We start from the raw sequence: 17,763 nt of genomic DNA, 5'->3' as shown, positions 1-17,763 counted from the left end.
ATGGCCTGCCAACCTTAGCAATGAAATGCACTTTTCAGGTTTGTGTGTGACAGGAAAAAAAGGTCACTCAAAGTGAAAGAGAGCTAATGGCGGGCGCTGGTGGTCCTACCATGCTGTATGATCTGGCCCCCGGAATCCAAATGTCAATGACAGCTCAGTATCTATATATGTATATGTTTGCTCTATTTTATTATTGAACTGTTTTGATTACATGGGGCTGCTATTTCTAGGCCATACCTAAAAATGTAAGCATTTGCTCTCAACCATGAGTAGTAGATGTAGGTTGTAGTTTTCCTTTGGCTTTTAGTATTGTAGTTAATCTTCTGTGAGCTAAGCTGTATACGTGTATCGTCACAAAGAATAGAATGATTGTGCCATTCTCGAAGTTCTGGCAGTAGCTGTGTGAATATCACTGGTTCATCATCTATCATTAGGTCCATAATTTATGCAAATAGATATGCAGTATAGCACGGTTTAACGAGGTAATTACTCATTGCCTCTTATTTCCCTATTATAAACTTTAAACTTACAATACATTGCAGGGTTTTCCTTAGATAAAATCACAATTTCTCTTATTGAGACAGTTTGCAATGTAGCTGCTATAACATCAGAAGTTTTTCTGTTGTCATTTATCCAACAGCTCCTACGCCTTCATTACTGAGGTATAGTAATATGAACTGCCTTTGTGCAGGATCTCTGTTTTTACGGGATAGTTTGGGATATTTTAGTCTCATGATCTCCGAATTATAATAACGGACATAATCACAGCATTGCAGGGACCCAAGTCAGCAGTGGTCTTGGAGCGGTCCAAAGCAGATCCCCAGTTTCTCTAACTGAACGGCAGATGAGGCAATTTGTAAGGAAGTGCTGGATTCCACTTTTTGGATCTTTACTGGGTGAGTCTTTGAAACACCAGATTTGCATATAGAATCTGTGTGGTTTGAGGTTTTGCAAAAACAACAACTGATGGACAGAATGCATGGGACCCACGTCTGGGCATACCCGTCCCACTCGGTCTGACAAGTGCAAAAAGAAAAATTGATGGACAGAATGCAAAACAATGTCATACATTCACCCCAGTACAGAGATATGGGCCTAAATCTATAGTTTGTTAGCTCACCATACCATTCCAGTTTGGACCGAGCCATATGCAAGTCAGTCTTGACCCTGTGCCCAAAGGGAACAGTCCAGCCCGAACTGCCAGGTCAGGTCCTGGAAACAAGCATCCTAAGACCGGTTGCAGGCATTCAGCCCTCATCATCCAGGATAGCTTGACTCCAGTGGCATGGAGAGCACGGGACCCACGTCTGGGCAAACCCGTCCAATTTGAGTCTTTAGGCATATTCCACTTGTTGCCCTTCGCATTTGGTTTGCTAATTTTAGCTGACAGGAGTGTGCTGTTAGACAAAGGATCGTCTTGCAGTTGAGCAGCTTTCCCAAGAGTATGCATTTTTGCTCTGCTTCAAGCAGCCATGCTGCCGGTCACATTTAAAGGCGTAGCTAAAATCTCCATCAGCACCTACAACAAGGGGACTCCACAGGTCAAACAATCAACCAGAACTGCCAATTGGTCAGGGATATCTGCAGCATCAAGAAACAAGACAAGTGTGCTCTCCTGACTTGAGGTGCCATATAATTAAGATACTGCCATATTAGAGCATGCTCTTACCTAGAGTATCAGACATGATACAAAAATCATTTTTGAGCATGTTGGTCTGTCTTCCATGTAGTCATGAAACCTTTGGGATGCCGATGTGGAGATGCAGGAGAAAGGGTTCTGTCATTCCTCAGAGCAGCCATATCTGCATCTCAACAAGCTACATTCTCTCCCCAAGGCACCTACATGTTTTAAGAACAAATGGTTTCCTAATGTCCCAATCAAGCTCTATGCTCTGCTCTCCCAGGCTTCTAAAGGTACCAGTACCTCATGAAATCTTTCAGCTCAAATAAATATAACACCTGGCCACCAAAAGCTTTTCATCTCGAAATGATGCCCATAAATAACGGTCATGGAGGCCGCCAAATTAACTAAAAAGTTCCGCTGGAAGAAAAAGGATACCTCACATAACCTCAATGGTGCCACATGCTCTGGACTATCAAGTTTCCTTTCTTATGTTTTTTAACTATTTTAAATTTTTCTTTTTCATTACTAATGTCATAATGTGGGCAATGTACTAAAAAAATGCTATTCTACATTATCTTGATATATTGAAGGTGCTTTAGTTGCTTTGACATTCAATAGACATGTTTATCCTTTTGAAAAATCTCAATACAAAGATTTATACACAAAAAGGTTGTTCAAAACTTAAATATTTCAAACTTCTTCTACTTATTGGCTCTGCTATAGGTTTTATGTCTTGAGTCTTAACAAGAGATACACACTTCACTAAAACAGAACAGTGTCCACAATTATCTCCGTATCCTTAAAGATGTCTACATTAAAGCCTTCACAAGGAGATGATAGACGGAGCGCTGAAACTTTTCAGACACTCACGAAAAAGTGTTAAAATAAGGATTTTAAAAAAACACAGGGAAAAATTGTGCTGAAGACTACTGAACTCAGTTAGGACAATTGTGAGAATTGGGCGGACAGACTAATTTAAAAGATGATAGGCACACACGTACAATAATGATAGATGGGGACATTTGCAATAAGTAACTGCTGGTTGGAACAATCTGAAATTGATTTTTTTTAACTGCTATACTAACCATGTTTCAAGGTCTACCCATGAAAATAGGGAAAACATCAACATCACTACTGCATTGCAAATGCAATATGTGGCATAAATGGCTTGCATGGTTTTAAGCATGGACCTGAAACTAGGGTTGTGTACAATTGCCACATGGAAGAAAATGTTGTTTCTTCCACTCTACAGCAAGCAACCTTAGAAACATATTTGGCAAATACTTTTAAAACAGAGGGCATATAGTGCTCTCAGCCAACTGATAACAAATCACATGTGTTAAAAAAGAGTCCATTAATAAAAGCAGGGGGGTTATTGGGGTCTCAGGGAATTTATTTAACGACCGCTCACCACTATACTCCCCGGGGATAACCAAGCTAAATACAAATAATAGTGGTGGGTCAAGAAGAAATTCTATGTACTCGACTATGTGTAAAGAAGAATATTCAGCGGCAGTAGTCCACTAGCCAGGATACATCATTCATGATTGATGAAAATACCCATCAGTAGCTATTCCTGGGCGCCCTTTTCATCATGTGGGTTCCTTCAAACCATGAAGCATGGTTGTTCTGCTCCAGTGTGATTGATTTATACTGGACAAGGCCCAATGATAGTCTGGCTGGGTCTCAGGGAGCTACTGTGAAGCAGTGCGTGGGGGTGTGGTTAAGTGCTAACAGTGCAGGATTGTGATTTACGTGGGTATAAAATTAGATAAGCATGAGGAAAAATTATTTATTGCAGACCTCAATGTTTCTAAGGATTAAAAGAGTATTGCGAAATTGGTAGTTTTAACTAATAGCTACCAACAGGTTTCGGTCGACATGTTTCAGCAGATTTAGGGATCACAAGGGTATCCACTGCATTCCTCAGGACCTGTGTCGCTACTGCTTGTGATACGTGAAAAATAAAAAGGAATTTTATCACCTGGGTTCTATTGAAGAATCATTCTCCCGGCTGGAAATTCAGATTCAGACAAACATACATAGTCGAAAACAAGGAAAGACATACAATTAGTATATGATTGATATCCAAAAGAGCACATTAATTGGTATATCATATCTATGTGGAGAATTTATTATAGGACGCGCCTCCAGTCGCCTACTGCGATTCAATGGGTGATTGTTTGATCGTGCGGGTGCCTGCAATTGCTTTAGACTAACGGTCTGACTGCATGATTCTTAGTGCTCTCTGCCTGCTCAAGAGTCAGCATTGTTATCGTTTTTAGGACGCGCGTTCAGCCGCATAGTGCGATGCAATGGTTATACGCGTGGGTGCATGGAAGCGATCACGCCTATAAGATAGAATTTTTAGCGGCTTATTGGTGGTCCGCCCTGACGGGATGAGAAATTATGCGTGATTTAATAATCTGCCACCAGACACCTAAAGAGGGGGTAATCGACATCTTGAAACGACTTTCTCCGAGATGCGGAGATGCTAATTAGCAGTAGAATTTTTTCGACGCCCTGCTAACTAGTGACTACAGCTTGTTTAGAAATGTTTCCTCTGATAAATACAAGCTCTATATCGAATGAATGAGAGAACACTTTTGCTTGCATAACCAAAATGCTTCTGTTGAAATGCCGAGTAAGGCTGCTTTGCTTTGAGACAGAGCCAAATTACACAACGGTCCGCGAACTTTGTAAACATACCAGAGAAGGTAGTGATTAAGTGTGAAGTCAGCTGTTGCTGACATGTCTTTGTATGTCTTCCTTTTACTCTAGAGCGGTGCTTCATTTACCTGCGCTGTGAGCCAGGTGAGGTGAGGCGGTACTCTCCTGCATTAAATGGTAAGTGAGAGTTCAAATATCATGAAGAGGTATTTGTGTAAAAACTAGTAATAACAGTACCAGATAGAGAATTGAATAATAAATTCTCCACATAGATATGATATACCAATTAATGTGCTCTTTTGGATATCAATCATATACTAATTGTATGTCTTTCCTTGTTTTCGACTATGTATGTTTGTCTGAATCTGAATTTCCAGCCGGGAGAATGATTCTTCAATAGAACCCAGGTGATAAAATTCCTTTTTATTTTTCACGTATCACAAGCAGTAGCGACACAGGTCCTGAGGAATGCAGTGGATACCCTTGTGATCCCTAAATCTGCTGAAACATGTCGACCGAAACCTGTTGGTAGCTATTAGTTAAAACTACCAATTTCGCAATACTCTTTTAATCCTTAGAAACATTGAGGTCTGCAATAAATAATTTTTCCTCATGCTTATCTAATTTTATACCCACGTAAATCACAATCCTGCACTGTTAGCACTTAACCACACCCCCACGCACTGCTTCACAGTAGCTCCCTGAGACCCAGCCAGACTATCATTGGGCCTTGTCCAGTATAAATCAATCACACTGGAGCAGAACAACCATCCTTCATGGTTTAAAGGAACCCACATGATGAAAAGGGCGCCCAGGAATAGCTACTGATGGGTATTTTCATCAATCATGAATGATGTATCCTGGCTAGTGGACTACTGCCGCTGAATATTCTTCTTTACACATAGTCGAGTACATAGAATTTCTTCTTGACCCACCACTATTATTTGTATTTAGCTTAAAAAAGAATCCACCATAATACCAACAATTATCTGGCATCCCAGTGTAATCAGAGAAATACAATCATGGGTGGAGATACAGGCTTCACAAGTCTGATAACAGGTATGTGTAAAGGTAGAGTAGAAGTTCTCCAAAATGGGAAAGGAAAGGATGAAAAGTAAGAAAAGTACATAAAGAGACTGGGCTCCACAAACTATCCGATACACATACCATGAATTGAATCCAAGACCTTTTAATTTTCAGGTCACATCATAGTTTTAGGAAATACACTTCAGTTAACGCAAGTGGGAAAACTAATGAATATAAAATGGACTAGACAAGAGCCAGCATAGCTGGAGGGATTGTGCATACTCTTTACTGTGTGCTTGGTGTTTGCAGTTTTGCCACAGGTTGGGAGTAGAAATCAGCTGTACAGAAAAAGAAGGAGCTAGACCTGTTTTCGGACCAACTCTAAAGCACACGCATAGGAGGGATTATTCAATTAAGCTGCAAATGTTGCCCCTCTTGGCAAGCGAACAAGTAAAATGCCTCTGGCTATGCCCATGAAAATTCTTGCTCAAACTGTATTATAACAATAGTGTAACCAAAAGTCAAATGTTTCATCCCATGCAACACATTCAAAGTGGCAATGCATTTTAAGGGTCTCCTAATTTGCTACTTAGTGGGGGGCAAAGTGCTACTAAACTCTCTATATCACATTGCCTCATTGAAAATGATAACTTTTTCCATCATGTTCTCCATGACTAATTACCCAAGAGCTAGGCAAGGTTAGCACACATAGAAGGTGGTGTTTACCTGGTGAACTCTGAACTCTCTGGATCAGTCAGCTTCTCACTGGCTTTTGATAGGAAGGTTCCAACCATCTGCAAATGAAACCGAGGGACACATTTAAATAACTTAAAACAGGTGAAAAAGAAACTTATCTGCAGAAAAAATGGCTTACATATGTGGGTACTTTTTTGGGTGGATACTCTAACTGCAAATTCCTCACCTTAAAAACCCTTGAGGTGCCAGTTTATCCAGAGATTTTTTTGTAGCAGTGCCCCCATCCGCCCCTAGGTAGCTTTGTGCAGCTCTGAGCTAACTCCATACCGCCACAGAAGTAACTGAGTGGAGTTACATATAAGCACCACCCGCGCACACTGATGTGAATTTTTTCTCTTTTCCCTTTTAATGACTTAAGCAGCCAAGCGTGGACAAATGTGGAGAACAGTGTTCTAAATACCAACCTAGGGCCTTTTAAGAACAAGGAAGCAGAAGGGCAATGAGAATATCTACAGGTAAGTAACATATACCTCTTATGGATACTTCTACCTGCAGTTTCTCACCTTAGAACACATACCAAAGCAGGACTTTCTCAAGGATGAGTAACATTCACATCTGACCTGGCTGTTAAGGCAGTAGTAGTCCATGAACTGAAGAAAAAAGTGCCACGTAAGTCTGCAGATGTCAAGAATAGGCATTTCCTGTGCCAACACCATGCCAGTGGCATTTGCCCTGGAAGAATGGGCCCGACAGAACTTTCAACGGCTGCTTCTTGGGCAGTGTATAGCAGAACTTAAAGCAAAAGACTATGCACCTCAACAAGGTCCTCTTCTGCACAGACTTTGCTTTGCTCTAGAGAACAGCAAAAAGAGTGGATTGTCCACTCGCTGGTCCTTGGTACATGCTATGTAAAATGTTAAAGACTTTTTCTGTCACACCGATGCAGCCTCTCCTCCTCCATGGAGCAAAGAATTACGGTAGAGTGAAGGATTGGCCGATATGGAAGGGGGTTATGACTTTTGGTAATGTTCACCAGAATCATCAGCACCAATTTGTCCAGAAAAAATATGGGGTATGGCAGTAGCAGTGACTGACTGCAGTTCACTTATGTGACGAGCTGGCATTACCGCAATGAGGAAGACAGCCTTCAAGGTCCGGAAAAACAGCAATCAGTTATGCATAAGCTTAAAGGCTTACACTAGAGGAATGTGAAGACCAAATTAAGGTCCAACTGCGACATCATAAGTGGCTTAGGAGGTAAAAAAAATTTAGAACTATTAATCTGCTCCATAATGATAGGTTATTTAAACAAGGACGGTTGGCCACTCGACCCCTGCCCTGCCAAATTTTTGGCCGGGATGGCGGCGGTGGTGAATCCTATGGTCAATTCTGTCCTTAATTCCTCCTTGGAAGAGGGAAGGGTCCCCAGCTCCTGGAAAAGAGCGATGGTGATCCCCCTCCTAAAAAAACCGGGTCTTGACACCGAGGTTTTGGCGAACTACAGGCCAATCTCGCTTTTACCTGCACTGGCGAAGATCACGGAAAAATACTCCCACGGAGTCCTGTCGGGCTTTTTGGAAGCTAACAATCTGCTCCACTCATCTCAATCGGGTTTCCGTCCTAATTTTAGTACGGAAACGGCTCTGTTGGAGGTGACTGAGATTATCAGGGAGACTCTGGATGTCGGCGGTAGGGCCATGCTGGTCATGTTAGATCTGTCGGCGGCGTTCGACACCGTCCCCCATAAGGCGCTTTTAGCGAGGTTGTATGACATCGGCCTCAGGGGGACGGTGCTCAGGTGGTTCACCTCTTTCCTGGAAGATCGCCGCCAGACGGTCTGGGTTTCCCAGAGCTCCGCCGAGATGCCGCCACTGGGAGTTGGGGTTCCACAGGGTTCTGTGTTGAGCCCCACGTTATTTAACATCTTTATGTCCCCTTTGGCGGCCTTGGTGGAGGCCTGTGGGGCCCAGATCGTCTCCTATGCCGACGACACGCAACTCCTCTTCACTTGCGGGAAAGACCAAGAGTTTGATGGAGAGAGAATCCGGGACTGCCTTGCGTTGGTCTTCGACTGGTTCCAACGGAACAGTCTGAGGGCCAACTCGGGCAAGTCTGAGATTTTATTTTTTGGCTGTGTCGTCGAGCCTGATTGGCAGCATTGGTGGCCGTCTGACATGAATCCTCCTGCTCAGTCCTCCCAGGTTGCTAAAAATCTGGGTGTCAAGCTAGATAATCAGCTGGCGTTGCGAACTCACATCCTTGGTCTGGCTGGTACCTGTTACGGAATCCTGAAGATGCTTCGCAAATTTTTGCCCCTGTTGTCGGAGGAACACAGGAGGATTACCGTTCAGGCTCTTATCGGCTCCAGGCTGGATTATGTAAACGCCCTCTTTCTTGGCCTTCCAGATTATCTGGTTCAGCGCCTTCAGGTGGTGCAGAACTCTGCTGCACGGGCAATTTTTGGTCTTGGCAGACGTGCCCGTGCCTCAGGGTTGCTTCAGAAGCTTCACTGGCTCCCTATTAGGAAGCGGATTCTGTTTAAATCCTTGACCCTGATGCACAAAGCTTTGCATGGATCAGGGGCGGGATATTTACAGCGGAGATTGAACTTCTATCATCCAGTTCGCTCTCTCCGTTCGGAATCCCTTTTTAAAGCGGTGGTTCCACGGGTGAGGAAGGCGCGCGCTGGAGGGCGATCCTTCAGCTGCCGAGCGCCTCAGGTATGGAATTCGCTTCCGCTTGCGCTGCGCAGTACTGCCAATCTGCTTCAGTTTAGGAGGAGCCTGAAGACTTGGCTTTTTAATTCCTAGTCTGTTTTTTATTAAACTGTTTCTTTCTCTTCCTTTTAGGGTTTTGTGTTTTAGCTGTGTTGTGTTACTTTTATGAGCCACGGGTGGAAAAGCGTCGGGACACTCCTTTCGAGTAGCCGTACGCTATACAAAAGCAACATAACATAACATAACATAACATAACAAACAGAGGCCAAAAGGGCCAACAAATAATCTTTTGCAGTGAAAACTGCAAGACCTGTTGGGCTAAAGACAAAACAGAACGGACGTTCAACAGCTTCATCTGTAATGGGTCAGTGTCCTGGGTACCAAACCAGGATACAAACTTGGCCCAGGCTATATGTTGTGGAGTAGGTTTCGCAGTGAGGATGACTAGTATTCAACTATAGCCACTCAATCTACCAAGGGAAAATGCTCATTCTCAGGAGCTTTGGGTACCACACTTTCATAGCCAAATACAGAACCACCAGGATGACTTGGGCCTGGTCACTATCTTCATCCAAACCCAGTTTAGAAAAGGTAGCAGAGGTAAGGTGTACAAGAGTCCCTTGTATTTCAACGAGAATGAGTCTCTTTACTTTCAGTTTCACATAGGCACCCTACTGCTTAGAGTGTTTACAGCAGGCTGGGCTGGGAAAAAGAGTACCTTTTGCCCAATTTGTGATCACCCAAGCAAAAGTGTCTCCCATGTTTGTTTGCATGTTCAACCTATCTATCTCTTCTGTATACCTGGCTAGTATCCATCTGTAGGCTAATAGGGGTATGGAATTATCAGAAAGCATTGTGCAACCTTAGATCAGATTCTCGCCCAGTAATGGCCATTTCGGTTGCAAAAGTTTTAGGTGCTATGTGTGTGATTCGTGGTAAATCCCTTTGGCGCCTTTTGACTTGACATGCCCTATTTGAGTGCATTTCCTTTTTTGCTTGTTTTATCTGATTATCAATTATGATTTTACTTCTATGTACAAATGTTATTAGTTGATGAATTTTTTATATATGATCATTTTTGCAACGTTTTTAAATTATGCTGGACATTGTATCTATTGTATATGGCGTGTGCTTTTATGGCCGTAATAGCCGAAAATTAAAGTAATTCAAAATGAGGCTCCTAACAAATGCTTTTGCGTTAACTCCAGCACACAAAATTGTTATCACCATGCGTTAGTCTGTGGCCAAAAGATCAACACAGGGTTCCACCAATGGTAAAAAATGCCCTGCGTCACACAAAGATGCAGACACAGTCAGCTTAGATTGTCCGCTCTAGTATTCAGGAACGCTGCTAGGTTGTTGGCCACCAGAAAGATGCCTTTGCATTCTAGCCTCCTCCAGAGGGGCAAAGCCTTCTGGAACATGAGGAAGCAACAGACCTTGCCCTGCAAAGAGTAGGCACACCCCTCTAAGGGAAAACTAAATTGGATTGCTAGCTGCTGTAGCAGGGGAAGACTAAAGGACTGATGCCCATGTAGGCCTGCACGCTTTCTGATAGTTCCACATTGTGGCCAAATACCTAAAAGGACTGGGTTGCTTGCTGCTTCACTGGCTGAAAAGGCTGTCTCAAACCATTTGCCTGCCCCTTGGATTAGCTCCTAGATTTCTTGGACTAGGAAGGAAATAATTTTTTAACTGTTAACAGTCTCAAGCAACATGCTGTAGCTCTGCTGTCTTTAAAGGGTTTCAAACAGGGTCCACATTCTCACAAAAGAGGTGAGCCCCATCAAAACTTATATCCATTAGTGAGTCTCTACATCAGAGAAACTAGTGGACCCCATCCAGGCAGGTCTACGAAGGACAACTTTCTGATCACCCTACCAATGTACTCCATGGTATCTAGAAAGGTGCGGATAATATACTTGGCTGCATCTTGCTTGTCATGTATTCACTAAGACAGATGGGCCCAACGATCCTCAGGACTGCCTCTAATAGCTCAGTGGCTATGTCCCAAATGGCTTCTGTATATCTTCCAGATCACAGAGGAAAATATAAATTAGTGAAAGGTCTCAATCCTTTTGGATTCTCTATCCCGAGGCATCACCTTACTGGCTGAGGCCTGTACAATAAGGCTTTCTGAAGTGGGGTGCTAGGTGAGAAAATTCAAATCATAATGAGCCGCTCAAGGACATCAACCCACTCAAATGTTCACAGGTGGCAAGAACATGGTTTTGCCCAAGCAGCCACCAAATTGTCCGTGAGGGCATCATTAAATGGAAGTAATGGCTCAGATGGATCTGGCTCAGGTTGTAGGTTTTCAGTCAAAACATTTGTCAAATTTTCAATGAAGGGCAGCTTTAATTCCAGTATTTTAGCTGCCCTGGGAACCATCACTGCAAATGAGGCACTCCCTTCCATCGGTGGCCCTTGTGGCAACTCCAGGTCTGTCTCAGGGGATGTATTAAGACCACTGGAGCTTTGTAAGTAAAGGTAGAAGGCATCATCAGTGTAATGAGGGAGGAGCAAGCTATCCTCTTCTACAGAATCAACATCATCATCTGCATCCTGTAGGGTACCATGCTATGGCACAGGGTCAGGATCGCAAACAAAACTAGCATTTGCAATGCAATAGGTCTCGCATTTATGAGAGTTTGAGCTATTGGCATTAATGGCAATGCCTTTTATTTATGTGATGCTTTAAAACCGATAAATAAAAGGCATTGTCATTAACAATGCCAATACCTTAAACTCTCTCAAATGCGAGACCTATTGCATTGCAAATGCGTACTACAGCATTTTTAAAAAGCATTAGGAGGGAGCGTGTCCTGCCTGCAATAGAAGGCAGGATAAAGCTATTTGAGAAAATAGTGTTCGGAGGCTGTAATTAAAGCCTCACATGTAACAGGGGGTGTCTATATGGGGGGGGGGGTTCAAAATGAGACAAGGTGATACTAAGGAGGGACTACTAAGCCTTTTGACCAATAAACAACTACAGACTACAGTGGACAAAGACACAAGCCAATGAAAAATGTTGGCGGAGAGTGGGCAGAGCTTCAAGTCCCTACTTCAATACAACATGACTTGCAGAGCAGCACATGCCCTGCCCAGTTCGGCCTAAAAAAGAAGAGAGCCTCTGCAGATACCAGCAACACAGTAGAGGCGGAGGTTAATAATAATAATAACCCACATTTGTTAAGCGCGAACAATCACCCGTAAGGGTCTCCAGGCGCTGGGGGTCATCAGGAAGATTAAGCAAGCTATTGCCCAGAGTCACATGGTGCTGGACTAATCTGCGGCCGGAGATCGAACCGGGATCCCCAGATTCCAGCGTCACTCGCCCTGGCCGCGGCGCCACACCTCTTCCCAGGTTAGAGCCAGAATTCATGGTAGAAGGTTGTTTTTGTACTCTTATAGCGCAACCTTGGTTAAGCTCAAGCAGACGGAGGTCAAGGATATCAACATCCAGCAGTTCTAGAAATCGGCATGTATGTTGGGGCAGGGGTGGAAGCGTGAACCAAGTAGTACAGGTCCAGTAACGATTCCAGAGTGGGCAGACCTTGCTTGGGAGGGGCATGCCGCCACTAACCCAACTGGAGACATCTGTGGATTCTTGGGCCCTAAAGGCATGCCTGAGGTAGTCAGAATAAGCAGGCCCTCTTTGAAGCCTCTATCTGCTGCAAGGTCATTGAAGGCCAGAGAAACTCAAGGGACCTAGAGATAAACTGAGGGATCAGCTCCACAGCTTGTGACCTCGATGGAATCAGAGTGGAAGCATGAAGTAGCGCCTCAGTTTGAGCCCAAGCACCAGACACCTCCTGCAAATCAGTCACCAACATCTGCTTCCTTCAGCCGCAGCACAGCTTGAAACCAGTTGTTTACAGTAGGAACGTCATTCCCTAGCCCACTGTGGAAAAGACCGGAGCAGACAGAAAACCGCCAAGCTCAGTTCAGAAAGGAATGGCCACTGGCATGCAGGAGTTGCCCTTATATGTGGCTCTGCTCTGTCACTTTCAGGAAGGAAATGCGTCAGTACGAACTGCATGCCACCTAGTCTCACCTGGGAACACTGCTAAGAATAACTCTCAGAAACAAGTTTGAGGATATGTAAAATTTAGAAATCTGCAGCTTCAACAGTTTTGCAGCTTGTTGGCTTTAGATTTAAAGCAACTGTTTCTCTCCATGAGACAGTATGTGCACTACATGCGACAATAGTCTGATAAGTTTGATCAGCAGTAAGAGAGATGTCATTGTTTCACTAGGCGCCTTCGCCATACTGAAGGTGCAGACAAAAGATAAAGAAAAGGTTTAGCATTTGCCCTAGACCAATGCCCACAGATCGGGGCTACATCAAAATCCTGCCAACTGGGAGTGATGTGGACTGAGAAAATAGCAGTGAAAGTAAATATGTATTAGAAAATGTGTGAGACTAGTAGCAGAAGCAATACAGATTAAAATGCAACTTGTGATTAAGTAAAGCAGTGAAAAGAGCAGAGCTGTGTAAGGATTCCCCTTTCCCTTGACATGCAACAGAAAATCCATCACAGCAACAGTGGTGTATAGTTGGAGAAGAACCCATGCCCTTGCCGTAACTGATTAGCAGTTCAAACAATGAAGTGGTTGGCTGCACAAAGTAATATGATAGATACATGTGTTCTAGCGCTGCTGTTGTAACACTTCTACTAAGGATTTTTAGGTTGATGATAGGTTCAAGTGTGGAAAGTTATGAAATATCCAAAACTGGAGAAACATGGTTATTACATTCTAACTGGATAAAACAAATGGTTTATACAATTAAATCTGTCTAAACAGCTGTCTGACAACAAAGTATTCACAACACAGACTGAAATTCAAAGTCCTATGTGTAGTATGCGTTGCTCTTTAACATAATGGACCTTTCTGTGAGATCTATATTGTCCAAAAAATGTACTCCACTTTTAGGAAGACCGATGTAGTGTTTTCACAATCCTGGGGGCAGAGTAAGGAACAATCAGGTAGATTCATGAAGCAAAATTGCGATCGCAATAGCTGCGAATTAGCTGTTGCGATCGCAATTAACAGAAAAGAAATTCATCATGTTAAAAACACAGGAATAGCGAATTCGCAAAAATAAAATTGTGAAATCGCAAAATAATTCGCAGAATCTAGGAGGAACCCCATAGCGATTCGGAAATAGCGAGAATCCATGGATTCTGCGATTATTTTTGCGATTTCGCTAAATAATCGCAATTCATGACAACTCGCAATTTGCGAAAAAGCTGAAAATCGCAATTTGCGAGGCGCAATTTAAGGAGAACCAAAAGCAGGTGGTAACCATTAAGGAAAAAAAAATGTGTAAAAAAAAACTAACAAGCCACAGGTGCAGTCCTGAACAAACACACTTAAGGAAACACAGTAGTAGCATGAGGACTCTACATGGTGGTCAGGCGGCGAAGGCTCCAGGCTGTAGCAGGGAACAGACGCAGGATCCAGGAGAGAATATTCCGACTGCGGGTCACCCTGCTGGGCCAAACTGCGGAGCAAATTTACTATAAGTACCGCCTGAATGGGCCAATGATCATCAAGCTGATCCGGGACCTGGACCCCCTGATGCAGCACCCAACAAGGAGGACCAATGCCGTGCCCACCCATGTCCAGGTCTTGTGCAGCCTGCACCTCCTAGCCTCGGGAAGCTTCCAGGGAATAGTTGCCGAAGCAGGGGGGATCTCCCAGAGCACCATGTCCCGCTGCCTAAGGAGTTTCCTGGAGGCTATGCTGACCCGGCTACACCACTACATCTCATTCCCGACCAACCAACAGGACTTGAATGAGACCAAGCTACATTTCTACACGGTTGTGCAATTCCCACATGTAATTGGATGCATTGACTGTACCCACATCAAAATCTGCCCACCAGCACAAATGGAATACATGTACCGCAACCGCAAGTCCTACCACTCCCTCAACATCCAGATGGTGTGTAACGCTAAGACTTTCATCACGGACATAGTGGCACAATACCCGGGGAGCACACATGACGCATTCATATTACGGCACAGCGGCATTCACACCCGACTGGCCAGGGGAGACTTTGGCGAAGGACACCTACTAGGTAAGTACACATGCCCCCAAATAGTACACTGTGATCATGTAGCTGCGCAGAACAGGCACTCACCCTCTGCTCCTTTCATTTAGGTGACAGCGCCTACGGTCTCCGTGAGTACCTCCTCACCCCATACCTCAACCCTGCTACACCACAGCAACAGCGTTACAATGAAGCACACATACGCACAAGAAATTGCATTGAGAGGACATTTGGCCTTTTGAAGAGCAGATTCCGCATACTTCACAAGACTGGTGGGGCCATCAAATATGAGCCAGAGGTCTGCTGCCGCATCGTGGCCGTGTGTGCAATACTCCACAACATTGCTACCAAGCGCAGGATACCTGTCGAGATCTCTGGCAGTGAGTCGGAAAGGGGCAATCGCCCACCTGAACATGTGCGTCATGCACGTGGGGAGAATCCTGCAGAAGGACACAGGCGCCGCAACCACATCACTATTAACTGTTTCTAGTGCCCACATTCCCCTCACACAACACTGCACTGCACTCATGCATGACAAATGTAATAATGACATGAGTCGGATTTAAGTGGAACCCTAAATTCTTATTGTTAAATCACAATAATGTGGCTTTTGTTGTCCATGATGCACATGGGAACAGCATTGCGTCATACGTCCTCATGCAGGGGTAGAGGGCTTGCTTGCAGATACTGCATGGCCCTGCAGGCTGAGTGCAAAGTGTCACTGGCGCCTCCGTCCAGACGCACCCAGTCGCCTCTCGCTGTCCTCAATTGCAGTGTTGGCCCGTGATGCTGCAGTGGGCCTGCTGCTGTGGCGGCGTTCAGGCACCGGTGGCAAGGACATGCTGCTGTGGCTTGACGTGCCCTCGCTAGCATTATCACCACCCCCTGGTTCTCCATGGGCAGTTGGCTGCAGATTGAGCACTGCTGCTGTCACCTGATCTAGTGCCCTTGCTACGTCCTGGCAACACTGGACCATTTGGACCTGCATTGCAAGGGACCTGCGGGAAATTTGGGATGTAGCATTGCCGATGATATGATTTGAGCGGGTGTAGGCTGACAGGCGGGTCAGCAGCTGGCGGTGGCGGCGGCGGGTGATGTCCTGCTGGGAGACCAGGATCTGGTTGTTCTCTCGCACTGCTGCGGTCAGCTGTCCAACATGCTGCGCGGTATTGGTGAGCTGCAGATGTATGGCAGCCAGGTGACGCGCCTGCGTCTGATGTACCGCAAACATGCGGCGTTCAATAGCCAGGCCAGGCCAGGATCCCGTGCAGGGACAGCCCTACTCGCGCATGTTGAGTTGTCACGCTGCTGGCGCATCAGTCCGCTGGAATGTGACCTGACTGCGGCTGTGCGCCTGGTCTGCCTCCTGGCTGCTGGTGTTGTGGCCTGTACTACTGCCGTGCGTGCTGGTTGGGGTGGTTACTGACCACCTGTGGCTGCTGGGGTGGCCCTGCCCACATGGGGTGGTGGTGGTGGTAGTGCTGCAGGTGGCTGAGATCGTCCTGGTTCAGGTTGGCCCTCACCCTCGGTGTCCTCCGGGTACTCATCTATATGAAGGGCCTCGCTGTCCAGGCTGGCCTGTTCTGCTGCACCTGTGATGTAAATGGGTGCATGATTAATGATATGTAGCTTGCACATGAGATGTTGCTACATGCATGTAGGACTGGTCTCCCTGACTGGCTTTTGGAATTACTTTGAATTGACAGGTCTGCCTGTGTTGGGCTATCTGGGAATGTTTCTTACACTACAACTCCCAAAATGCAATAGGGCATTTCAGGTGTGCATGGCCTGCAGTACTGGGGTTCTCAAATTGCTAGCTCAGGGGTCATGGGCACTGTTAGGGGACGGGCTCGCAGTCGCATGGCACTTACCTTGGGATTGTTGGGTGGGTCGGGATGAGTCAAGCTAGGTGACCCCCACGCAGGCTTCAGGAGTCAGGGTGTCCTCCACGAGGTCCTCCAGTGGGGTGTTGGGTGTGGCAGTGGGGTCTCCTCCACCGGTGGCAAGACGCTCCCCCAGCCTCTCCGCAATCCGCTCTTTGGCACGACCCCTGAGGTTTTACCACCTCTTTTTCAAATCATCGATTGACCGCTGGGTCACCCCGACAGAATTTACCTTTGCGCGGATGCGCAGCCAGATTCGGCGCTTGTCAGCCTCTGGCACCCTCCTGGAGTCCTTGCCAAACAGGCGTGCATGGTCCTTACAGACCCCCTCAATTAGGAACTCAAGTTCTTGCTCCGAGAACTTAATCTTCCTCTTCCTCTCATGGCCACTGCTCCCTGCTGCTTCCTGTGACATATTGGAGCTTGTGGATGTCCTGCTGTGGTGCTGCAAGTTCACTGTTGTGGAGCTCCTCTCAGTCCTGCTTCCACTATCCGGCTCAGTGGTCTGAATGAGGGAGGGAACAGCCTACTTCCTGGTTGCGATGTCATCATTGGGCTCGAAACGCGACTTCCTGTTTTTGCGATCTCGCAGTTAGCGAGATCGCAAATTGCGATTACGGTAATTGCGAAATCGCAATTTCAACCTAAAAATCGGACGATTCTGCGATTAATATGCGATTGGGGCAAAATGGCAATCGGCAATTGCGGCCGATTGCGAATCGCATTTTTTGTGCGCATTTCTTAATGAATGCCATTCTGCGAATTCTAAATTGCGATTCGGTAAATTTCGCAATTTGAAATTCGCAGAATGTTGCATTGATGAATCTGGCTGAATGACACTAATCGTTTTCCTCTTAATTATGAATTTGACACACTTGCCACATATTTTGAAAATTTCAACAACAAAAAAAACATTCAGCTGAACGGGGTAAAGTTTCTAAAAATCAAAAATGAACTTGCACATGTACAGCAATACAACTCTAAACTCTCACCAAACATTTACTAGTCACGTGTTGACTGCTTTGTTCAGACGTTAAAGAGGGAGGGCATTATGGTTGTGCTGTATTAAAATACCCAAAAGAGGGG

The 17,763-nt window shown here is 45.2% G+C and overlaps 1 protein-coding gene across 1 annotated transcript in view; it reads right to left on the bottom strand.

The window, feature by feature from the left end:
* The window catches only part of RRP12 (ribosomal RNA processing 12 homolog), a 521,209-nt gene that overhangs the window by 243,598 nt on the left and 259,848 nt on the right, over positions 1–17,763 (bottom strand). The window contains exon 19 of the mRNA XM_078643584.1: positions 6,047–6,114. Coding sequence (XP_078499710.1) covers positions 6,047–6,114 — 68 coding nt within the window. The remainder of the gene's footprint in view (positions 1–6,046; positions 6,115–17,763) is intronic.

The sequence above is a fragment of the Lissotriton helveticus genome, chromosome 5_1, assembly GCF_964261635.1.
Source record: "Lissotriton helveticus chromosome 5_1, aLisHel1.1, whole genome shotgun sequence".
In the NCBI taxonomy this organism is placed as follows: Eukaryota; Metazoa; Chordata; class Amphibia; order Caudata; family Salamandridae; genus Lissotriton; species Lissotriton helveticus.
Note: the sequence above shows the minus strand (reverse complement) of the source record. Positions and strands in the feature narration are given on the sequence as shown.